General features: G+C 49.0%; 1 protein-coding gene across 1 annotated transcript in view; it reads left to right on the top strand.

Moving 5' to 3' along the window:
* Nucleotides 1–26,212, top strand: part of LOC144683657 (tetraspanin-2-like) — a 262,207-nt gene that overhangs the window by 126,122 nt on the left and 109,873 nt on the right. The window contains exon 5 of the mRNA XM_078546908.1: nucleotides 1,482–1,577. Coding sequence (XP_078403034.1) covers nucleotides 1,482–1,577 — 96 coding nt within the window. The remainder of the gene's footprint in view (nucleotides 1–1,481; nucleotides 1,578–26,212) is intronic.

Raw genomic sequence — 26,212 nt, 5'->3', positions numbered from 1 at the left:
CTATTTATCCTTACCATGAGGACCTGGATCTTAGCCCAGTTCAGGTGAAGCCCATCCCAATAGGCCAGTTGCTTTCTGTCCCAGTAGTAGTGCCAGTGTCCCAACGGAATGGAACCCCTCTTTCCTGCCCCACTCCTTCAGTCACGTCCTCATTTCCCTTGTCTGTTTATCCTGTGCCAATTTTCACTTCCCAACTCAATGAATCATTGAAATTTGCAGCATGGAATGAGGCCATTCAGCCCATTGTGCCCATACCACCTGAAAAGGAGCCATCCAGCCTAATGCCACTTTCTGTTCTTGGTCCATAGCCCTGTAGGTTAGGGCACTTCACCTCCTCATGCTTTTCAAAATTTATTTTGGATGTCCCTGGCTGGGCCAGCATTTATTGCCCATCCCTAATTGCCCTTGAGAAGGTGGTGGTGAGCTGCCTTCTTGAACCGCTGCAGTCCAAATGGTGTAGGTACACCCACAGTGCTGTTAGGGAGAGAGTTCCAGGATTTTGACCCAGTGACAGTGAAGGAACGGTGATATATTTCTAACTCAGTGTAGTTAGTGACTTGGAGGGGAATTTCCAGGTGCTGGTGTTCCCATCTATCTGCTGCCCTTGTCCTTCTAGGTGGTAGTGGTTGTGGGTTTGGAAGGTGCTGTTGATTCTGCTGCTCTGCAACTTCCTCTCCCGTTTCCCCATATCCCCACTCCCTATATCTTTCCTGAATCTTTTTTCCTACTTCTCCACTCACCTACTCTCTTCCTGTCTCCCCTCTCCCTCACCTCCTCTCCCTCAGTCTCTCATTTCTAGTCCTCCTCTATCTCTTTCTCTTCTTGACCATTCCTTTCCTTGATCTTCCTCCACCCTTCCTACCTCTTCCTAATCACTTTCTATCTCCAATGCCCCTCCCTGTCTCTATCTCCAGTGCCTCTCCCTGTCTCTATCTCTATCTCCAGTGCCCCTCCCTGTATCCATCTCCAATGCCCCACCCTGTCTCTATCTCCAGTGTCCCGCCCTGTCTCTATCTTTTTCCCAATCCTCTCTGTTACTCATTATTTTCTGCACCTCATGCTCCTACTTGTGTCTCAGTCATTCCTTCCAATCTCACCCTGTCCATATCTCTCCCCCTCCTGCTTCTGCTTGCTTGCTCTATTTCCCTGTCTCTCCCACTGTCCCTTTCCTATCTCTCTTGCCCCTGCTTTTTCACACCCTTCCTGTCTCAACCTCTTTTTCTGATTCCACATTTACTGTCTCCCTCTCTTTCTGTCTCTCGACCCCCGCTCCTTGCTACCCCTTCTCTTCATTCCTCTCTCTCTTCTACCTTTCTGTAGCTTCCTCTCCCTTGTCCTATATCTTCCTCTCTCCCTTGCTCTATCCCTCTCTCTCTCTTCCCCATCCTCTCTCTCACTCAGTCCCCAACCCTCTCTCCCCTCCAGCATATTTGTGGATTGTCCAGTATAATGGATTTGTTTTTTTTCTGTTTGCCTGATAGATTCTGCAAGAGATGAACGTTTATTACAGTAAGTCCCTGCACACTTATCGAATGACTGGAGCTGGGAACAGGACACTGCATGCCATTCACAGTGTGGTGAGTAGATACATCAGATTCACCCTTGATTTTGACAGTGCACTGAGTGTATCGCTTACACACTCAACCATCCAAATATTTGTTGTGTGTGAGTGAACACCTGACATACCCTCCCACCTTGCCAAATCCTCACTGGATTGTCAGTCTACAGCTGATCCTCAGAGCAGCCACAGCACAGTGAGTACTTCCATTATACCCTCAGCACCAAGTCTTGCACACCGGACACACAACCAACCCACAAATATTCCCATTCTTTTGGCCAAAGAGGGAAAACAGACACAGTGAGCAGGACTTTCCCATGGGATTCAGGAGCCCCAATGTTTGGATCAAATGAGAACCCAACCACCTGCTTGCCAGAAGTGAGACTGGTTCAGCAATATTTGGGACAGCCTCCGAATTGGCCATCTCAACACTTGCTCTAGTAATCAGCATGATGAGTAGGCTTCCCATTCTGGAGGCCCAATCAAAGGTGTCTCAGCCCGGGAGCCTGGGCAACCCCAGGCTGAGACAGGCTGGAGACTGCAAGGGTTCCGCAACATGGAGACTCTGTTGTTGGCTCACACAGCAGTGTAGAAATGAAGAAGATTGAAGCCGGCATGTACGTAATGGTGGGAAGAGAGACCCCTCCACTGGACTGCCATTGTTTGAGATTGTGCCCTTTCCTTCCCATGGCCCCGTCAATGGGGGATTGCGGCTCCGGCTCCAAGAACGTGTGAGTCTGCTGCAGGGACACTGCCTCCATTAGATGGCAGTCTCAGCACATGGTGGATGGTGACTTCACCTGTGACAGAATGCCAAGGAGGCTGCAAAATCACCTTTAATCGAATTTTATTCACCTTCATTTGCTCTCCGCCTCCGTGGATCCCTTGAGAAGGTGGTGGTGAGCTGCCTTCTTGAACTGCTGCAGTCTATATGGTGTAGGTACACCCACTGTGCTGTTAGGGAGGGAGTTCCAGGATTTTGACCCAGCGACAGTGAAGGAACGGCGATATATTTCCAAGTCAGGATGGTGAGTGACTTGGAGGGGAACTTCCAGGTGGTGATATTCCCATCTATCTGCTGCCCTTGTCCTTCTAGATCGTGGTGGTCGTGGGTTTGGAAGGTGCAGTTGAAGGAGCCTTGGTAAATTCCTGCAGTGTATTTTGTAGATCTGAGGATTCCAAACTGGGGGTCACAAACCCAATGGGGTTGCAAAGGACATATTCACAGTTGCCCCTCTGAGACAACAGTGGTGACTGTGGAGAGGAGACGGCTGAGCCTGGAGGCTCTGGCTGGACAGCCCTGGATCAATACTGCCCAATGGCAGGGCTGGGTGGTGAGCACAAAGCACCAGTAACGTCAGAAACTGCTTTTCACAGGGTGTGCAAGTGGGCCGGGGATATTTGTGTGCTGACTTAGTGCAGTCAGAGGCTGGTGAGTTGAACTCAGTCACTGAGAGGGTGCAGGAAAAGCGGCAAGTCAGGAGGCTCAACTAGAAACATGAGTGGCTGCTTCAAACTGCACTGTTTCTGCTCCCCTCTACTTCAAACTGTATTCTTTCTGCTCCCCTCTACTTCAAACTGTACTGTTTCAGCTCCCCCCTACTTCAAACTGTACTGTTTCTGCTCCCCCTACTTCGAACTGTACTGTTTCTGCTCCCCCTACTTCAAACTGTACTGTTTCAGCTCCCCCCTACTTCAAACTGTACTGTTTCTGCTCCCCCTACTTCGAACTGTACTGTTTCTGCTCCCCCTGCTTCGAACTGTATTGTTTCTGCTCCCCCTGCTTCGAACTGTACTGTTTCTGCTCCCCCTACTTCGAACTGCACTGTTTCTGCTCCCTGCTACCCAGCCTTTACAGGTCCCAGCAACTGGACGAAAAGGAGGGAAGAGGACAAGGACTGGTGACTGTGCGAGTAAGTATGTGCGAGTGTGTGTGTGTGTGTGTGTAAGTGTCTGATTGAGTGTGTGTGTGTGCGAGTGTGTAAGCGTGTGTGTTATTGGGGGGAGGTGGTCACAGAATCACAGAATTGCACAGTGTAGAAGAGACCCTTTGGCCCATCGAGTCTGCACCGACACGTGAGAAACACCTGACCTACCTACCTAACTCCATTTACCAGCACTTGGCCCATAGCCTTGAATGTTATGATGTGCCAGAGATGATTATGTTTTGTGTGGTGGATGACGAGGCTACACTGAATCTTCTGTTACTGGGAGTACAGAGAGATCAGTAGAAAAGTGCATCAGAACATTAAATAATAATTGCTCCAAAGTACTTCAAAGAGCAGATTTTCATAGTTATGTAAGGATATGTTGGTTTACTGAGTGTTACTGCTCTGTTTTGTTTTTTTTGACATCTGGATCATGTTAATTTTCAAGTGTTAAAATGGGATCACATTGGCGAATAGTTTGGGAATCACTGATGTAGATGGTACTCATTGCTCCCACTGAGGAGCCTGAGTCAATGTGCCAGCTGTTGAAGTCTCCTATGTGGGTGTCTGGGTGAGGTAGCACTGGCAGCATCTGCTATTCCCAGCTGGCACTGGGAGGCTGGTACACAGTATGGAAACTGCTGACCCTGATTGTGTCTCTGAATGTGGCTGATGATGGTGGGGGTGGGGCTGCAACAGGCGATGGCAGATCAGACATGGGTGGCATGGGCCTGTTTAGCATGAGGGGAGCAGCACAGTAGGTCTGGGCCTTTGATGTAATTGTGACCTGCTTCTTCAGTTCCAATATGGGTCTCTTGTAGGCAAATGGTGTTGCTGGAGTGTTGGGTGGCAAGACATCCAATGAGGTTACGCTTGGCAGCTGAATGGTCCTCAAAATGCAGTTGTAAAATGCAGAGAGCATGCCCTATTGTCATAAAGCCAGAGCTCTCTGAAGCCCCGGCCGATGTTGCTGGATGGATCCACAGTGACCAGGGCTGTCGCCTGTGTCTGTGGCTGATCACACCACTGAGGCGCTCCCAGAACGAGGCAGAGGACTGCTACCGTCAAGCTCCCAGAGCCATCATAGAGCACATCATTGGGCTTCTGCTGCCCTGGCCAGTGGGGGGGGCTCTGCAATCCACACCCCAGAGGGGGTCACGAGTAGTGGTGCTCTGCTGTGCACTGCACAACCTGGAGCTTCAACATGGACAGGTGTTGCAGGGACAAGAGATTGAGGAAGTTCAGCCTCCTCAGATGATGAGGGTTTGTCAGAGCATGAAGAAGAGACCATAAATCCAAATGCGCCTTTCATGGATGCCAAGGCATGGGGAGACATGCAAGGGGTGCCAGGGCCATGGGGAGATGTACACGGGGTGCCAGGGCCATGGGGAGACATGCAAGGGGTGCCAGGGCCATGGGGAGATGTACATGGGGAGCCAGGGTCATGGGGAGACATACAAGGGGTGCCAGGGTCATGGGGAGACATGCAAGGGGTGCCAGGGCCATGGGGAGATATGCAAGGGATGCCAGGGCCATGGGGAGACATGCAAGGGGTGCCAGGGCCATGGGGAGACATGCAAGGGGTGCCAGGGCCATGGGGAGACATGCAAGGGGTGCCAGGGCCATGGGGAGACATGCAAGGGGTGCCAGGGCCATGGGGAGACATGCAAGGGGTGCCAGGATCATGGGGAGACATGCAAGGGGAGCCAGGGCCATGGGGAGACATGCAAGGGGTGCCAGGGTCATGGGGAGACATGCAAGGGGTGCCAGGGCCATGGGGAGACATGCAAGGGGTGCCAGGGTCATGGGGAGACATGCAAGGGGTGCCAGGGCCATGGAGAGACATGCAAGGGGTGCCAGGGTCATGGGGAGACATGCAAGGGGTGCCAGGGCCATGGGGAGACATGCAAGGGGTGCCAGGGCCATGAGGAGATATGCAAGGGGTGCCAGGGTCATGGAGAGACATGCAAGGGGTGCCAGGGCCATCCTGATATACACAAGGTTACAAGGTTCACACAACCATAAATCTTCTACATGACCCTAGCTTCATCATCAGATTTTCTTTGTCTTCCTGGGTGTAGACCTAGTCGGGCCATCCTCCCTCTCTGAGTTACTGATAATCCTGCACCCTCCACCACCTGGAATGAAGTGGGGAGCAGAACTTTGTCACACACTCGCTAGTGAGTGCTGGTACCAAGGGCCTCTTTGGGGTAGGTTGACATCCTGCAGCAGCCTGCCTGCCTTGCCCAATGAGTCTGTTGCAGCAGCATGTTAAAAGTGTATTGATTGGGAGAGCACCTGTCTCATTCACACCCTCTGACAGTGAATGGGGGCTCAACCCTTTCGAGTGTAACAATGGCCTTCCAGCGGTGCCTGCGTTTAAAGCCATGTTCCACAGTATGTTCATCGCAGCAGTAACAATTCACACGAACATGTCATAAAGAATGCACAAAAACGCTACACGTCTCATTCCGGAATAATGTCTATGTCACTATCTCCTCTGTAACCATCAAAATTGTGACAAACCTGAGATGTTCCATGATCATTACACCTGACAGGCCCCAACACTCCTCAATAAGTACAAATAATTATATAAATGACATTAGATTGTGTGTATATTTACAAGTGCAAAACAAATGGATAAATCACCTTTGTGCTCATACTGTTTTTCACTTTTCTTTTCCTACTGCTATGTCCAGGTGCAACCCTGACATCAGCAGTTGAGGTGGGGGCGGTCTGCTCAATATGATGTCCCGCTGCCTTGGATGACCGAGGAGGCTTGGGGCTTGAGGGCTCCGGCCTACCAGGGTGTCCTCCTGCACGAGTGCAGGGGCCTTCCCCTCAGCCCCAGCTGCTGGAGCTATTAGGATCAATGGTGGACGGGATCACCACACTCCTCCTCCATCCCTTTGTGTGAAGGCAGCTCTCTGTCTCTCTGACAGGAAGGCCCTCCAGGGGCCTCAGCCACTGCTGCACTGAGCCCATGGCTAGAGTGATGGAATGCAGGTCAGAGTGCATATGGATCAAATGCTGGACCTGGCTGCCCATCCTCTCCACGGATGAAGCCACGCACTCAAATGTCTTGGACTTGGTGGAACTGAGGGTGTGCTTGGGCTCCTCCATACCCTGCACAAAGCTGCACGTAATGCCTGGCAGCTCTGCCATATTTTCCCCGAGCCTCCACTGCATATCCAGCAGGCTTCGTGTGGCCGCGACTGGAGGCCCAGCATCAGTGGGGGGCTCAGCAGGGGCCTGGTCACCAGTAGCTCTCTGACTGTCTGGGGACCCGGCGGTCAGATCCTCCCTTGGTTGCTGGGGTGTATCTGTGCTCCCCCTCCCGAATCTACACACGACCCCTCCAGGGATCATGTGGCTGTAACTGAACTGACAGAGGTGAACGATGAGGCAGATGGGGGGAGGTGATAGCATAGTGGCATCATCACTGGATCTGGGGACCCAGGTTCGAATCCCATCATGGCAGATGGTGAAATTTTAATCCAATAAAAATCTGGAATTAGAAGTCTGATGATGACCTTGAAACCAATGTCGTTAAAAACCCATCTGGGTCACCAATGTCCTTAAGGGAAGGAAATCTGTCTTACCTGGTCTGGTCTGGTCTACATGTGACTTCAAATCCTCTTAAATGTCCTCTGAAATGGCCAAGCAAGCCAATCAGTTGTAACAAACCGCTACAAAGTCTATAAGGCATGAAACAGGACCACCCGGCATCAACCTAGGCACCGGAAACAACAATGGCAAACCCAGCCCTGTCGGCCCTGCAAAGTCCTCCTTACTAACATCTGGGGTCAAGAGCCAAAATTGGGAGAGCTGTCTCACAGACTAGTCAAGCAACAGCCTGTCATAGTCATCCTCATGGAGTCATATCTTACAGATAATGTCCCAGAGACCACCATCACCATCCCTGGGTATGTCCTGTCCCACCGGCAGGACAGACCCAGCAGAGGTGGGGGCACAGTTGTATACAGTCAGGAGGCCCTGGGAGTCCTCAACGTTGACTCTGGACCCCATGAAGTCTCATGGCATCAGGTAAAACATGGGCAAGGAAACCTCCTGCTGATTACCACGTACTGCCCTCCCTCAGCTGATGAATCAGTAATCCTCCATGTTGAACATCACTTGGAGGAAGCACTGAGGGTGGCAAGGGCACAGAATGTACTCTGGGTGGGGGACTTCTGGGTGGCTCGGTAGCACCACTACTGACCGAGCTGGCCAAGTCCTAAAGGACATAGCTGCTAGACTGGGTCTGCAGCAGGCGGTGAGGGAACCAACAAGAAGGAAAAACATACTTGACCTCATCCTCACCAACCTACCTGCCACAGATGCATCTGTCCTTAGCAGTATCAGTAGGAGTGACCACTGCACAGTTGTTGTGGAGACAAAGTCCTGTCTTCACATTGAGGATACCCTCCATCGTGTTGTGTGGCACTACCACCGTGCTAAATGGGATAGATTTCGAACAGATCTAGTAACTCAAGACTGGGCATCCATGAGGCGCTGTGGGCCATCAGCAGCAGCAGAATTGTACTCGAATACAATCTGTAACCTCATGGCCCGGCATATCCCCCACTCTACCATTACCATCAAGCCAGGGGATCAACCCTGGTTCGATGAAGAGGGTAGGAGAGCATGTCAGGAGCTGACACCTGGTGAAGCTACAACACAGGACTACTTGCGTGCCAAACAGCATTAGCAGCAAGTGATAGACAGAGCTAAGCGATTCCACAACCAACGGATCAGACCTAAACTCTGCAGTCCTGCCGCATCCAGTTGTGAATGTTGATGGATAATTAAACAACTCACTGGAGGAGGACCCTCCACAAATATCCCCATCCTCAATGATGGGGGAGCCCAGCACATCAGTGCAAAAGATGAGGCTGACGCATTTGTTACAATCTTCAGCCAGAAGTGCCAAGTGGATGATCCATCTCGGCCTCCCCAGCATCACAGATGCCAGCCTTCAGACAATTCGATTCACTCCATGTGACATCAAGAAATGGCTGAAGGCACTGGATACTGCAAAGGTTATGGGCCCTGACAATATTCCGGCAATTGTGCTGAAAACTTGAACTCCAGAACTTGCTGCACCCCTAGCCAAGCTGTTCCATTACAGCTACAACACTGACACCTACCCAGCTATGTGGAAAATTGCCCAGGTATGTCCTGTCCACAAAAAGCAGCACAAATCCAACCCGGCCAATTACCGCCCCATCAGTCTACTCTCAATCATCAGTAAAGTAACGGATGGCTCATCAACAGTGCTATCAAGTGGGACTTGCTTAGCAATAACCTGCTCACTGACGCCCAGTTTGGGTTCCGCCAGGGCCAATCATCTCCTGACCTCATTACAGCCTTGGTTTAAAGATGGACAAAAGATCGGAACTCCCAAGGTGAGGTTAGAGTGACTGCTCTTGACATCAAGGCAGCATTTGACCAAGTGTGGCATCAAGGAGCGCTAGAAAAACGAGTCAATGGGAATCGGGGGAGTAAGCTTCACTGGTTGGAGTCATACCTAGCACAAAGGAAGATGGTTGTGGTTGTTGGAAGTCAGTCATCTCAGCCCCAGGATATCACTGCAGGAATTCCTCAGGGTAGTGTCCTCGGCCCAACCATCTTCAGCTGCTTCATCAATGATCTTCCTTCCATCATAAGGTCAGAAGCGGGGATGTTCACTGATGATTGCACAATGTTCAGCACCATTCGTGACTCCTCAGATACTGAAGCAGTCCATGTCCAAATGCAGCAAGACCTGGACAATATCCAGGCTTGGACTGACAAGTGGCAAGTAACATTCACTACATAAGTGTCAGACAATGACCATCTACAACAAGAGAGAATCCAACCATCGCCCCTTGACATTCAATGGCATTACCGTCACCGAATCCTCCAATATCAACACCCTGGGGGTTACCATTGACCAGAAACTGAACTGGACTAGCCATATAAATACTGTGGCTACAAGAGCAGGTCAGAGGCTGGGAGTCCTGTAGCGAGTAACTGACCTCCTGACTCCCCAAAGCCTGTCCACCATCTACAAAGCACAAGTCAGGAGTGTGATGGAATATTCCCCACTTGTCTCCAACTACACTCCAGAAGCTCGACACTATCCAGGACAAAGCAGCCTGGTTGATTGGCACCCCATCCACAAACATTCACTCCCTCCACCACTGACGCACAGTTGCAGCAGTGTGTACCATCTACAAGATGAACTGCAGGAATTCACCAAGACTCCTTAGCACCTTCCAAGCTCACAACCACTGCCATCTTGAAGGACAAGGGCAGCTGATAGATGGGAACACCACCACTTGGAAGATCCCCTCCAAGTCACTCACCATCCTGACTTGGAAATATATCGCCATTCCTTCACTGTCGCTAGGTCAAAATCCTGGAACTCCCTAACAGCACTGTGGATGTACCTACACCACAGGGACTGCAGCAGTTCAAGAAGACAGCTCACCACCACCTTTTCAAGGGCAATTAGGGATGGGCAATAAATGCTGGCCCAGCCAGTGAAGCCCACATCCCATAAATGAATAAAAAAGTACTGATAGTACATCCTCTGGGTCACTTGCTGCTTGGTCTCCAGGGGTGGGCTCTCTGGGCTCGTCCTGTGGCTGTGGACTGCTCCTTGGATGGTGATGACCTGTAGTGGAGAACAAATGGAATCACATTAAGCATCATCATAGTCCAAGCATTTCACATTCCAGCGTATCCATCCTGTGTTTCCAGTGGGATGACTGCCTCGTCCTCCTTACTCCAGGCCGGTCCAGCCTCACCCTCTTCTCCCAGCTGCCGTGTTTCCTTCTTGCTAGTGCTTTCCATCACCCCCTCCTCAGCGATTGTGTGGAGCCTGATGTCTGGCGTTTGTCCTCCTGTGCCATCTCCTCTCCCCGGCATTGTGTGTGTCTGCTTGTCCTGCGTGACAGTGTAGTTAGTGACATGTCTAGTGATGCCTAACCCCCTTGACTGCATGCATCCCCATCACACATACAGTCCTGTCATTCACACGTTACATCTAAGCACACACAAATGGCAAACTTCCAGATACTTTGGCCTCAATTACCATGTAGCACTAAGGTTGATCACACATTCACTTTTCTGGGATAGCTGGCCACTCGCATATATACATTATTGGTGACCACACGAGACACTCATGTTGTAGATGCAACATTTACACTCCCCCTGAGCAGGTCATTGACCTGTTTTCTAGACTAGGCCCAGGTCCTTGCATGACCCCACGGTTGCTCACCTCCTCTGTCACCTCTGTCCAGGCTGCCTTCATCTGGTGGGAGGATCTTCTGAGGCCATCTTCAGGAAAGACCGCCTCCTGCCTTTCCCAGATGGCCTGAAGGAGAATGTGCAGGGAGGGATCACTGAAGTGTGGAGTTGGTCTGCTTCAGTATTTGGACATGGATTGACAGTGGATGCGGAGTTGTTGAACCAGTAATAAAGGGTAGTCATTGGCTGCAGAGGCATTGCCTTGTGGGCGATGTTGTGATGTATCACAATAAAGGTGGTCACCCACTGAATGTAAAGTTGATGTTGCAGGCTACCAGTTATTGACTAGGTGGTAGTTCTCGGGCATTTGATAGGTTAAAGACACAAGGGTAGATTCAAGGTGAGGGATGGAGGGGAAAGCTGACGGTTGCACCATCTGCAGCTTGTAAATCAGAAAAGATTGTGGCAAGAGGGGGTGGTGAGATGTGAGGTGGAGGATTCAGTCAGAATATACTATCATCCTCTATGCCTTGCCAGTCATAGCTGCTCCAATGATGGTCAGCACCGACTCCTGCACAGGAGTGAGCATGAGCAGTCATGCCTGTCCCTTGCCTTTTAGGTGCTATTGCCTCTAATTATGGGCCAGCTTGTCCAAGGAGAGGAGATTGTGTCAGTGAGTGTGGCACAATGCATTTGGGTAATGTGCCTATCATGATGAATAAGCTGACAGCACATGCATCCGTTGGGAGGTGGGTTTGAGGTTTACAGTAGTGTTAAGTGCATGAGGGTGAGGTGAGGTTAATTGGGATTATTGGCAGGTCAATGAAGTGGGAGGGGTAGCGAATGGGGTAGGTACATGAGGCTGGTGTTCATTAGTAAGCCTGTGAAGATGAATTCACTGATATTGACCACTTGTGCAAAGTCATTGAACATTTTGTGGCACTATGTCCAAATCCTGGAGCTATACTGCTGACATTGGTCTGTACAGCTATCTACTCCCACGACCTTCTCAGTGTCAGTCTGGAGACCTTCCTGGACTCTGAAAGTGGACCTCTCTCTTCCTGTGTCCTTCAGTGCTCACGAGGGGGCACATTCACTGTGCATTTCCCCATTTCCACTTCTCTTTCTGGCTCTGAGTCTTAATGAACCAGTTTTTGCTGTTGCGCTGGGCTGAATGCACCTTGCCTGAATGGGCACAGGTCAATCGTACATGGAAATTCCCACACCAGCTTACTGGTCTAATCCAAACTCGCTCCCTCCGAGTGCTGATTACACTCAAGTGCCCAAACATTCACGATAGAAAGTGCACACTCACCTCCAACTATTCATAACATACTACCTACAAATCTTACACAACCAACCCCCAAATACTCACACTGAGTACATACATTACACCCTCAGCTACACAATCATTGAAAAATGTGCTGAGCACTACCTTGCACACCTGATCCCCAAACCTTCGCAGTCTCAATCTGTGCATTATTTAAAATTTATACTCTCTCTTTGTTGACCTTTCTGCTAACAGAAATCAGTTCTTCCTATCTGATCTACCTAAACCCCTCGTCATTTTATACACTTCAATTAAATCTCTCCTCATCCTCCTCTGTTCCACAGAAAACAACCAGCCTATCCAATCTTTCTGCATTCCCAATAATATCCTTGCAAATCTCCTCTACATCCTTTCTGGTGTGATCACATCCTTCCCATAATGCAGTGAACAGAGCTGTATACAATGCTCTAGCTGTAGCCTCACCAGTGTTTTTATACAATTTCTAGCATGACCTCCCTGCTCTCATATTCTATGCCTCAGCTAATGAAGGAAAGTATCTACTGTGCCTTCTTGACCACCTTATCTACCTGTCCTGTTAACTTCAGGGATTTGAGGATATGCACTCCAAGGCCCCTCTGTTCCTTTACACTTTTCAGTATCCTACCATTTATTGTGTATTCCCTTACGTTACATCACATTCGTTCAGATTGAATTCCATTTGCCACTTTTCTGCCCATCTGAACATTGCTATCTTCCTGCAGTCTACAGATTTCTTTTTCACTATCAACCACATGACCAATTTTGGTATCATCTGAAAATGTCTTAATTTTGGCCCCTACATTTAAGTTTAAATCATTGATATATACCGCCAACAGCAAGGGACACAATACTAAGCCCTGAGGAACCTCACTGGAAACTGCCTTCCAGTTAAAAAATACCCATCAACCATTCCCCTATTAATAGTGTTCTTCACAACTTTTTCCAGTAGTTTCCTCATCATCAAGGTTATGCTGACTGGCCTGTAATTACTCGGTCTATCCCTTTTTAAACAATGGGACAACATTAGCTGCCAGTACCATGGCTGTAGCCACAGAGGATGGGAAAATGAAGGTAAATAGCCCCGATTTTAATGGCCAGCATTCATTGTCCATCCCTAATTGCCCTTGAGAAGATGGTGGTGAGCTGCCTTCTTGAACCGCTGCAGTCCATGTGGTGTAGGTACACCCACAGTGCTGCTAGTGAGGGAGTTCCAGGGTTTTTACCCAGTGACAGTGAAGGAACGGCCAATATATTTCCAAGTCAGGATGGTGAGTGACTTGGAGGGGAACTTCCAGGTGGTGGTGTTCCCATTTACCTGCTGCCCTTGTCCTTCTAGATGGTAGCGGTCATGGGTTTGGAAGGTGCTGTCTAAGGAGCCCTGGTGAATTCCTGCAGTTCATCTTGTAGATGGTACACACTGCTGCTACTGTGCATCAGTAGTGGAGGGAGTGAATGTTTGTGGATGCGGTGCCAATCAAACGGGCTGCTTTGTCCTGGATAGTGCCAAACTTCTTGAGTGTTGTGGGAGCTGCACTCAACTCCTGACTTGTACCTTGTAGATGGTGGACAGCAACTTGGGAAACATCTCATCCACCCTCTGAGGGTTTATCCACTTCAAGGATGCTAAATACCTTAGTCGTTCCCCTCCCTCATCGGGTTTATTGTCCTGTTAGGTTGTTGCTACCCATAGTGTACTGCTCAGACACCATTAAGCAGTCTTGTAGAAGTTACCAAGCAGTCTTTATTGACATTGTTGAGCTATGAACATATTTACAGTAGAGGCTTCAGGTATGGAGATGACTGCATACATGTTGCTACCGAACTCTACACTGCTGACCGAAACTCGATGTCAGGTGCCTTTTTACATCACCAGTGAGCGGTACTATACTCAGTCCCAGGTTAACCCTTAATGTAATGGATCCTTCTACTACACCTCCCCCCAAGCCTTTATCCCCTGGATATAGACAGACTGTTGTTACTTACAGTTTGATTCAAGTCTTGTGTTAGCGTAAGGCGTGTGTACTTAACTTCAGTGTTGCAACTATAACTATTTTAACTCTAAACTACTTTGTGATTAACATTACAGCATTAACAACATGCATTAACAGAGTTCATACTACCATGTCTCGCCCCTTCAAGTCTTTGAAGTCAGGGTTTGAGGCAGTCTGGAGGCCTCCAGCTGGGAGAGGTAGGATCTAGGGACTGTTGATCATGGTGGTGGATCATTGGTTGGAGTTGGATGCCAGCATGGCTTCATACACTTTTTCCATTGGCGAGTGTTGTCCCACGCCTGCTCGGTCAGCTCGCTGTGGCAGTGGTTTGGCACCACGAGTGGTGCTTGTTTCTTTCTGCGAGGATGGGAGTGGTATCCATTTGGTTGTCAGCCTTATCTCTTCTTTTTCTTCTCCTGCCTTTTCCGGCATCTGGAAGCCTCCTGGGATTGAAGGGGAGTGGTCCTGTGGATGGAGGAAGAGTGTAGAGGCCACTCACCTTTGTTGAGTAGTGTTGGTGTCGGGCTGCTGCCTGGTTCCTGTGGACTCTGTGATTTTGTCACACTGGCTGGTAGTTGCTGGGACCTGTATGTAGGTCGTCATCTCAACCAACTGCAGTGTGGTCGCTGGTGGAGGCAGGTGCTCTGCTGAAACTCATTCTGGCTCTGGTGTCACCTCCACTGCGGATGTTGTGGTAACCTGCACTGTGGGCTGGCCTGGCCTTTTGTTCTCCTCCTGAGAAGGAGAACAGACCAGCTCCACAAACAGGGAAGAGAGGTGATAAACCAAGTCAACATTTGAATGCGGTTTAGTTGCTGGGCCTTCAGAAGTATGTCCTTCCAGCTGGGCTGTGACTGAGGGCTGTTTTCTGCCCCATGTAGTGTTCTCTCCAGTCATTGGCTTGTGCTTGACGGAGTAGAATTCCTCTATGCAATCTGTCACGGTCACATCCTGTGATTGTTCTTTGCCAATTGGTTTTACAAGAGTTCATGCTTCTTCAGTGAGAACTACAACCTTCACTTGCCATTCTGTGTGCCTGATCTTCAGCTGCCCGTAGACCTCTTTGGGAATGTAACGTTGCTCCAAGTTTCCTTGCAGATGTGCAAGTGTTTCCTTCAGCACTGCTGTCTCATTGTTGTACCTCTCAATATCTTCCCAGAATAATAACCGTTCCTGTGTCTGCCCTGAAACTGGGTTGTCAGTTCATTCAGAGTGTCAGTAAATTCATTTTGTCTCACTTTGTAACATTCCCGAGGGACAAGCCCAGAGCTGAGGGGGCCCTGTAGCACACGGCAGTCCTTCAACAGCTTCTCCTTTTCATTACTGGGCTCAAGTACTTTGTTTTGCGTCTTCTTGTAAGTTAGCAGAGTCTCATCGAGCCTGTTCCACTGTTCTGCCATTCTGTTGCTCAAGATGCTCTGTATGACATTGTGTTGTGAAGAGTAATGACCTGTTTTTGAATCTGCAATTGAAGGACAAGTCGCTGATCTTTCAAATGTTTATTTTCTTGTTCCGCCCTTGCCTTCTCGAACTGTGTATCAGTGAGTACGTTTGCTGTTGCTGACAGCTCCTTTCTCTGCAGTAGCCTTCAAGCTTTTTGCCAACTCCTTGCGTTTTCCCAGGGATGTGTATCGGTTTGTCAAAGTCTTTCAAGGCAATGAGTTTGGGGAGCAGCTTTCTCGTCTGCTGTTGTGCCTGGTTGTACTTCATGTTGAGACCTTCCAGCTCAGCTTGGAGACAGACACACTCGGCTTGTACCTGTGCCTTTTTTGGGTCTGCTGGCACAGGGATTTTTCCTTGCTGCTCCGGGTCTCGGCCGTCGAGAGAGGAATCATGAAGAAAGCGCGGCTGGGGTTCTGGCCAGTAGTGAGTCTCTGTAGAGCCCTCGTGTGGTTTGGTTGGGTTTTGTTCTTTGCTTTTCCATCATTTTTCTGCAGGTTTTTTATGGCTCTTTTCAAGCTCTGCACTCTGCCCTTTTTAGTCTCTAATAGATCCTACTCTTTCCCAAGTTATCCTCTTGCTCTTTATGTATCAATAGACCATCTTGGGGTTTTCCTAGATTTTTCTTGCTAATATCTTTTCCTGCCCTATTTGCTTTCCTTTTCAATCTCACCCCTTCACTTTCCACACTCCTCCCAGCTTTCTGCAGTACTGAGCTCTTGATATTTGTCATAAGCACAGATACACAGTTTAAACATTCAGCTTGGGAATGCACAGCCCTGAAACATTTCATGTTCAGTGTCCACAAACCTTACACACCCACTGCCAGAACGATTCACAGTTTTGTAAGTATGTGCCTTATAAAGTCACTCCCAAACATTAGAAATACACACCTGCAAACATTCAGAGTACAGTGAGTGTGTGTGCACCCCCTGAAACATTCACTGCCTGATGATTGCTTACCTTAAACTCTCACTACCCTGAAATATTGAGTACATTTCATACACAGTCACAACTGCAAATAGTTATCTTACTGGACTAATGCCTCAGAGCCATGAGTTCAAATCCCACCTAGCTAAGGAAATTAAATTAAATTTATTTAAAAATCTGGGTTAAAAAGCTAGTCTCAGTGATGGTCATCATGAAACAACATGGTTGTCATAATAAGCATACCTAGTTCACTAATGTTCAGGGAAGGAAATCTGCCAGCTTTATTCAGCCTGACCGATATGTGACTCCAGACCCACAGCAATGTGGTTGACTCTTAACTACCCCCTGAAATGGCCAAACAAGCCACTCACTTGTATCAAAACTGCTACAAAAAGTTGTAAGAGTACATCCAGCGTTAGCCTAGGTACCAGAAATGACAAAGACATACCAGCCCAATCAACCCTACAAAGTCCTCCACACTAACATCTGGGAACTTGTGCCAAAATTGAGAAAGCTGTCCCACAGACTAGGCTTCATTCATCTGGGGTCTCCTGGGAGAAGTTCTCTTACCTCCACCTAAGCCAGGAGCATAAGAACATAAATAGGAGCAAGCCTGTTCCACTATTCAATATGATCATGGCTAATACTTGGACTCAACTCCACTTTCCTGCCCACTCTCCCTATCCCTTAATTCCCGGAAGATCAAAAATCTGTCTATCTCGGCCATAAATATACAATGGTGGAGCATCTGCAACCCTTTGGGGTAGAGAATTCCAATGATTCACAACCTTCTAAGTGAAGAGATTTTGCATCTCAGTCCTAAATGATGATCATTTTTACTATGAGATGAATAATTAGCCTTGCCTCATTACACAATACTCGATCTAAAATAATGTTATCTCTAGTTAATTTCTCCAGGAAACTGTCACAAAACTATTCCAAACTATCACCTTCCAGACCACCTTTGCCAATTTGATTGTCCTTATCTATATGGAGATTAAAGTTCACCACAATTATTCCATTGTCTTTGTTACAAACTCAAATAATTTCTTGTTTAATTCTCTATCCAACAGTATAACTACGAGGGGTCTATAAACTACTCCAAAAGCATTTTCTCATTCTTGCTATTCCTAATTCCACCCATACTGATTCTACTTCATGATCTTCTGAGGACAGATCTTGTCTCACCAATGCACTTCTGCCCTCCTTATCCATTCTGTCTGTCTTTTCGAAATATTGTATACCTTGGAATATTTATTTCCCAACCTTGGTCACCTTGTAACCATGAAATGCCAATTAGGTCTGAACCATTTATCTCTATTTGTGCCACTAGTTCATCTATCTTTTAGCAAATGCTTTGTGTATTCAGATAAACAGCCTTTAATTTAATATTTTTATTACTATTCTCTGCATGTACCTTATTTGTTGATGCAATATCACCATTCAACTCTCTATTCCTATCACACTCTGCTTGTCTTTTCCCACATCGCTACACTGTTCGATTTCCGCGAGTTTTCTCTAGATTTCTAAATCTCACTTCACCTGACCACTCCCCTTGCCCCTTTCAGTTTACAGCCCTGTTCATAGCCCTAGTTATACAATTCACCAGGACACTGATCCCAGCCCGATTTCAAACAGCACAGGTCCCTCTTTCCCCAGTACTGATGCTAATGCCCCATGAATCAAAACTCCTTTGCACATTTTTGAGCCACATGTTTAACTCTCTAATCTGCTTGAAACTATGCCAATTGGCATGTGCCTCAGCTAACAATGTAAAGATGATTTCCTTTGATGATTCTGATTTTTAATTTGGACCCTAACTCCTCAAACTCTCTCAGCAGAAGATCATTCCTAGTGCTCCCTATGTTCTTAGTACCTACATTGACCACGACAACAGGATCCTCCCCCTCCCACTCCAAGTTCCTCACCAGCCATGAGGAGATGTCCTTAGCCCTGACACTGGGCAGGGAACACAACCTTCAGAGCTCCTGGTCGCAGCTGCGGAGAGCAGTAACTATCCTTCTGACTATACTCTCCCCTATCACTACCACATTCCTCTTCACTCCTCTCAGCTTGAATGGAATCCTGCAGCATGCTACCGTGGTCAGTTTTCTTATCCATCTTGCTCGCCTGCTCCCATCCACAAGGATAGTAAGCAACTCATACCTGTTGGTCAAAGTCAGGGGCTGAGGCTCCTCCAACACTACCTGCTGCCTGACTCGGAGTCACACCCTCCTGGCCCTGCCCATTAGCCAACTCTAAAGTTTTGCCTAACTTACGGGGAATGACTGCCTCCTGGAACAAAGTGTGCAGGCAACTCTCCCCTTCCCCAATGCTCCGCAATGTCTGCAGCACAGACTTCAGCTCAGTAACTCAGAGCCAAAGTTGCTCCAGCTGCAGACACTTGTCGCAGATCTGGTTGCCTGGGACTGCAGTGCATTCCACAAACTTCCACATGTTGCAGTCACAGCACATCGCCCAGCCTACTATGTCTGTCTAACCTTAATTATTTATTTGATCAGTTAGCTAGTTACTAATTTAGTAAAGTATTGTAAGTTACAGCCCCCGAATGTGGAGACAAAGAAGAACATTCACCAGTTACTGAGGTAAAACAAAAAGAATAAACAACATCATCTTCTTCTGCCCTGCACCCAATTCCCACTTGCACCAAGTTCTAAATTTAGCACTCGGTTCACAAACCACTCTGTTACTGAATCACTCTGTGCAGCAGAAAACACTGTTGCTTATGTAGAGAGCTTATGAATCACACCCAAGAGCGGTGTGTGTTTGTGTGTGTGTGTGTTGTCTATGCTATACTATGGAGAAGCTCACAAGCTCTGCGACAGTATGGTCCTACAACCCTGCACAGCCTAACCCTTCAACACTCTCAAAATAACCAGTGAAACCCTATAACACTCACCCTCAGGAAAACACAGTGTGATGAGTTCACAATCTATACAGTCAACACCCTTAAACATGGCTTTTCCACAACCTACACAGCCAAGCAACCAAACAATTCATAGCTGATTACACAGTTTCTACATGTACAGCCACGCGTGCTCATAAAACAGTGAGCACACATCTTTAACAATCAGTCCCAAATATTCAATCTTATGAGAACATACTGAACACAACGATTTATTCAAAAATTCAGGGCACATTGATTGCACACCTTGTACACCCAACCACTCAAACTTTAACAATACAATGAATACACACTTACACATCCACTCTTATCTGCTCAATGGGGAAAGTACACACATTACATAGATTGACAAAGGATAGGCAGCACAGAAACAGGCCATTTGGACCAAAAAACCTATGCCAGCATTCATGATCCACTGAAGACTCCCGTACACTCTCAGCTCACAGCCTCACACTCTCAGCTCACAGCCTCAAAAACTCTCAGCTCACAGCCTCACACTCTCAGCTCAGAGCCTCAAACACTCTCAGCTCACAACCTCACACTCTCTCTGCTTACAGCCTCACAGTCTCACACTCTCTCTGCTCACAGTCTCACACACTCTCTGCTCACAGTCTCACACTCTCTCTGCTCACAGTCTCACATTCTCTCTGCTCACAGTCTCACACACTCTCTGCTCACAGTCTCACACTCTCTCTGCTCACAGCCTCACGCTCTCTCTGCTCACAGCCTCACACTATCTCTCCTCACAGTCTCACATTCTCTCTGCTCACAGCCTCAGACTCTCTCTGTTCACAGTCTCACACTCTCTCTGCTCACAGTCTCACACTCTGCTCACAGCCTCACACTCTCTCTGCTCACAGTCTCACACTCTCTCTGCTCACAGTCTCACACTTTCTCTGCTCAAAGTCTCAAAATCTCTCTGCTCACAGTCTCACAAAATCTCTGCTCACAGTCTCACACACTCTCTGCTCACAGTCTCACACTCTCTCTGCTCACAGTCTCACACTCTCTCTGCTCACAGTCTCACACACTCTCTGCTCACAGTCTCACACTCTGCTCACAGTCTCACACTCTGCTCAAAGTCTCAAAATCTCTCTGCTCACAGTCTCACACATTCTCAGCTCACAGCCTCACACTCTCTCTGCTCACAGCTTCACACTCTCTTTGCTCACAGCCTCACACTCTCTCTGCTCACAGCCTCACACCCTCTTTGCGCACAGCCTCACACTCTCTCTGCTCACAGCCTCACGCTCTCTCTGCTCACAGCCTCACGCTCTATCTGCTCACTGTCTCACACACTCTGCTCACAGTCTCACACACTCTCTGCTCACAGTCTCACACTATCTCTGCTCACAGTTTCACACTCTCTCTGCTCACAGTCTCACACTCTCTCTGCTCACAGCCTCACACACTCTCTGCTCACAGTCTCACACACTCTCTGCTCACAGTCTCACACACTCTGCTCACAGTCTCACGCTCTCTCTGTTCACAGTGTCACGCTTTCTCAGCTCACAGCCTCACACTCTCTCTGCTCACAGTCTCACACTCTCTCTGCTCACAGTCTCACACTCTCTCTGCTCACAGGCTCACACTCTCTCTGTTTACAGTCTCACACACTCTCTGCTCACAGCCTCACACTCTCTCTGATCACAGCCTCACACTCTCTCTGCTCACAGCCTCACACTATCTCTCCTCACAGTCTCACACTCTCTCTGCTCACAGCCTCACACTCTCTCTGTTCACAGTCTCACACTCTCTCTGATCACAGTCTCACACTCTCTCTGCTCACAGTCTCACACTCTCTCTGCTCACAGCCTCACACTCTCTCTGTTCACAGTCTCACACTCTCTCTGTTCAGAGTCTCACACTCTATCTGCTCACAGTCTCACACTCTGCTCAGAGTTTCACACTCTCTCTGCTCACAGCCTCAAACACTCTCAGCTCACAGCCTCACACTCTCAGCTCACAACCTCACACTCTCTCTGCTTACAGCCTCACAGTCTCACACACTCTCTGCTCACAGTCTCACACACTCTCTCCTCACAGTCTCACATTCTCTCTGCTCACAGTCTCACACTCTCTCTGCTCACAGTCTCACACACTCTCTGCTCACAGTCTCACACTCTGCTCACAGTCTCACACTCTGCTCAAAGTCTCAAAATCTCTCTGCTCACAGTCTCACACATTCTCAGCTCACAGCCTCACACTCTCTCTGCTCACAGCTTCACACTCTCTTTGCTCACAGCCTCACACTCTCTCTGCTCACAGCCTCACACCCTCTTTGCGCACAGCCTCACACTCTCTATGCTCACAGCCTCACGCTCTCTCTGCTCACAGCCTCACGCTCTATCTGCTCACTGTCTCACACACTCTGCTCACAGTCTCACACACTCTCTGCTCACAGTCTCACACTATCTCTGCTCACAGTTTCACACTCTCTCTGCTCACAGTCTCACACTCTCTCTGCTCACAGCCTCACACACTCTCTGCTCACAGTCTCACACACTCTCTGCTCACAGTCTCACACACTCTGCTCACAGTCTCACGCTCTCTCTGTTCACAGTGTCACGCTTTCTCAGCTCACAGCCTCACACTCTCTCTGCTCACAGTCTCACACTCTCTCTGCTCACAGTCTCACACTCTCTCTGCTCACAGGCTCACACTCTCTCTGTTTACAGTCTCACACACTCTCTGCTCACAGCCTCACACTCTCTCTGATCACAGCCTCACACTCTCTCTGCTCACAGCCTCACACTATCTCTCCTCACAGTCTCACACTCTCTCTGCTCACAGCCTCACACTCTCTCTGTTCACAGTCTCACACTCTCTCTGATCACAGTCTCACACTCTCTCTGCTCACAGTCTCACACTCTCTCTGCTCACAGCCTCACACTCTCTCTGTTCACAGTCTCACACTCTCTCTGTTCAGAGTCTCACACTCTATCTGCTCACAGTCTCACACTCTGCTCAGAGTTTCACACTCTCTCTGCTCACAGCCTCAAACACTCTCAGCTCACAGCCTCACACTCTCAGCTCACAACCTCACACTCTCTCTGCTTACAGCCTCACAGTCTCACACACTCTCTGCTCACAGTCTCACACACTCTCTCCTCACAGTCTCACATTCTCTCTGCTCACAGTCTCACACTCTCTCTGTTCACAGTCTCACACTCTCTCTGCTCACAGTCTCGCACTCTCTCTGCTCACAGCCTCACACTCTCTCTGCACACAGTCTCACACACTCTCTGTTCACAGTCTCACACACTCTCTGTTCACAGTCTCACACTCTCTCTGTTCACAGTCTCGCACTCTCTCTGCTCACAGTCTCGCACTCTCTCTGCTCACAGTCTCACACACTCTCTGCTCACAGTCTCACACACCCTCTGCTCACAGTCTCACACACTCTCTGCTCACAGTCTCACACTCTCTCTGCTCACAGCCTCACGCTCTCTCTGCTCACAGCCTCACGCTCTATCTGCTCACGGTCTCACGCTCTCTCTGATACAGTCTCACACTCTCTGCTCACAGTCTCACACTCTCTCTGCTCACAGTCTCACACTCTCTCTGCTCATAGTCTCACACACTCTCTGCTCACAGTCTGACGCACTCTCTGATCACAGCTTCACACTCTCTTTGCTCACAGCCTCACACTCTCTCTGCTCACAATCTCACACACTCTCAGCTTCCAGCCTCACACTCTCACTGATCACAGCGTCACACTCTCTTTGCTCACAGCCTCACACTCTCTCTGCTCACAGCCTCACACTCTCTCTGCTCACAGCCTCACGCTCTCTCTGCTCACTGTCTCACACTCTCTCTGCTCACAGTCTCACACTCTCTCTGCACACAGTCTCACACACTCTCTGCTCACAGCCTCACACAATCTCTGCTCAGTCTCACACACTCTTTGCTCACCGTCTCACGCTCTCTCTCGTCACAGTCTCAACCACTCTCTGCTCACAGCCTCACACTCTCTCTGATCACAGCCTCACACTCTCTCTGCTCACAGCCTCACACTATCTCTCCTCACAGTCTCACACACTCTCTGCTCACAGTCTCAAAATCTCTCTGCTCACAGTCTCTCACTCTGTCTGCTCACAGCCTCACACTCTCTCTGCTCACAGTCTCACACTCTCTCTGCTCACATTCTCAAAATCTCTCTGATCACAGTCTCACACAATCTCTGCTCCCAGTCTCTCACACTCTCTGGTCACAGTCTCACACTACCTCTGCTCACAGTCTCACACTCTTGCTGCTCAGTCTCACATTCTCTCTGCTCACAGTCTCAAACACACTCTGCTCACAGTCTCACACCATCTCTGCTCACAGTCTCACACACTCTACTCACAGTCTCACACACTCTCTGCTCACAGTCTCACACTATCTCTGCTCAAAGTCTCACACTATCTCTGCTCACAGTCTCACATTATCCCTGCTCGCAGTCTCACACACTCTTTGCTCACAGTCTCACACACACTCTGCTCACCGTCTCACACACACTCTGCTCACAGTCTCCTACACTCTCTTCTCACAGTCTCACACACTCTCTGCTCACAGTCTCACACTATCTCTGCTCACAGTTTCACACTCTCTCTGCTCACAGTCTCACAATCTCTCTGCTCACAGTTTCACACACTCTCTGCTCACAGTTTCACACACTCTGTGCTCACAGTCTCACACACTCTCTGCTCACAGTTTCACACACTCTCTGCTCACAGTCTCACACACTCTCTCCTCACAGTCTCACACACTCTCTGCACACAGTCTCACACTCTCTTTGCTCACAGCCCCACACTCTCTGCACACAGCCTCCCACTCCCTCTGCTCACAGTCTCACGCTCTCTCTGCTCACAGTGTCACGCTTTCTCAGCTCACAGCCTCACACTCTATCTGCTCACAGTCTCACAATCTCTACGCTCATAGTCTGACACACTCTCTGCTCACAGCCTCACGTTCTTTCGGCTCACAGCCACACGCTCTCTCTGCTCACAGTCTCACGCTCCCTCTGATACAGTCTCACACACACTCTGCTCACAGTCTCACATACTCTCTGCACAGTCTCACACACTCTCTGCTCACAGTCTCACACTACCTCTGCTCACAGTTTCACACTCTCTCTGCTCACAGTCTCACACTCTCTCTGCTCGCAGTCTCACAGTATTTCTAATCACAGTCTCACACACTCTATGCTCACCGTCTCACACATTCTCTGCTCACATCTCATACACTCTCTGCTCACAGTCTCACAATCTCTCTGCTCACAGTCTATCATTCTCTCTGCTCACAGTCTCACAGTATCTCTGGTCACAGTCTCACACTCTCTCTGCTCACAGCCTCACACTCTCTCTGCTCACAGCCTCACGCTCTCTCTGCTCACAGTCTCACAGTATCTGTGCTCGCAGTTTCAAAATCTCTCTTCTCGCAGTCTCACACAATCTCTTCTCACAGTCTCACATACTCTCTGCTCACAGTCTCACACAATCTCTGCTCACAGTCTCACATACTCTCTGCTCACAGTCTCACACAATCTCTGCTCACAGTCTCACACTATATCTGCTCAAAGTCTCACAATGTCTCTGCTCACAGTCTATCATTCTCTCTGCTCACAGTTTCACACTCTCTCTGCTCACAGTCTATCACTGTCTCAGCTGACAATCTCACGCTATCTCTGGTCACAGTCTCACACTATCTCTCCTCACAGTCTCACACTATCTCTGCTCACAGTCTCACACTATCTCTGCTCACAGTTTCACACTCTCTCTGCTCACAGTCTCACACACTCTATGCTCACTGTCTCATACACTCTCTGCTCACAGTCTCACACACTCTCTGCTCACAGTCTCACACACTCTCTGCTCACAGTCTCACACACTCTCTGCTCACAGTCTCACAAACTCTGTGCTCACAGTCTCACACTCTCTGTGCTCACAGTCTCACATTCTCTTTGCTCACTGCCCCACGCTCTCTCTGCTCACAGCCTCACGCTCTCTCTGCTCACAGCCTCACGCTCTCCCTGCTCACAGTCTCACGCTCTCTCTGCTCACAGTGTCACACTTTCTCAGCTGAAAGCCTCACACTCTCTGCTCACAGTCTCACACACTCTCTGCTCACAATCTCACACACTCTCTGCTCACAGTCTCACACACTCTCTGCTCACAGTCTCACACACTCTCTGCTCACAGTCTCACACACTCTCTGCTCACAGTCTCACACACTCTCTGCTCACAGTCTCACACAATCTCTGCTCACAGTCTCACACTCTCTCTGCTCACAGCCCCACACTCTCTCTGCTCACAGCCTCACACTCACACTCCTCACAGCCTCACACTCTCTGCTCACAGTCTCACGCTCTCTCTGCTCACAGCCTCACGCTCTCTCAGCTCAAAGCCTCACGCTCTCTCTGCTCACCGTCTCACGCTCTCTCTGATATAGTCTTGCACACTCTCCGCTCACAGTCTCACACTCTATATGCTCACAGTCTCACACTCTATCTGCTAACAGTCTCTCACTCTCTCTGCTCACAGTCTCACACTCTCTCTGCTCATAGTCTCAAAATATCTCTGCTCACAGTCTCACACACTCGCAGCTCACAGCCACACACTCTCTCTGATCACAGCATCACACGCTCTTTGTTCACAGCCTCACGCTCTCTCTGCTCACAGTCTCACGTTCTCTCTGCTCACAGTCTCACGTTCTCTCTGCTCACAGTCTCACACACTCTATGCTTACAGTCTCACCCACTCTCTGTTCACAGTGTCACACTATCTCTGCTCACAGTCTCACGCACTCTCTGCTCAATCTCACACACTCTCCGCCCACAATCTCACACATTCTAAGCTCACAGTCTCACACACTTTCTGCTCAGTCTCACACACTCTCTGCTCACAGTCTAAC

This window comes from Cetorhinus maximus, chromosome 8, assembly GCF_964194155.1.
Source record: "Cetorhinus maximus chromosome 8, sCetMax3.hap1.1, whole genome shotgun sequence".
NCBI classification, from domain to species: Eukaryota; Metazoa; Chordata; class Chondrichthyes; order Lamniformes; family Cetorhinidae; genus Cetorhinus; species Cetorhinus maximus.
The sequence above is the reverse complement of the archived record's forward strand: the minus strand, read 5'-3'. Positions and strand labels throughout refer to the sequence as shown.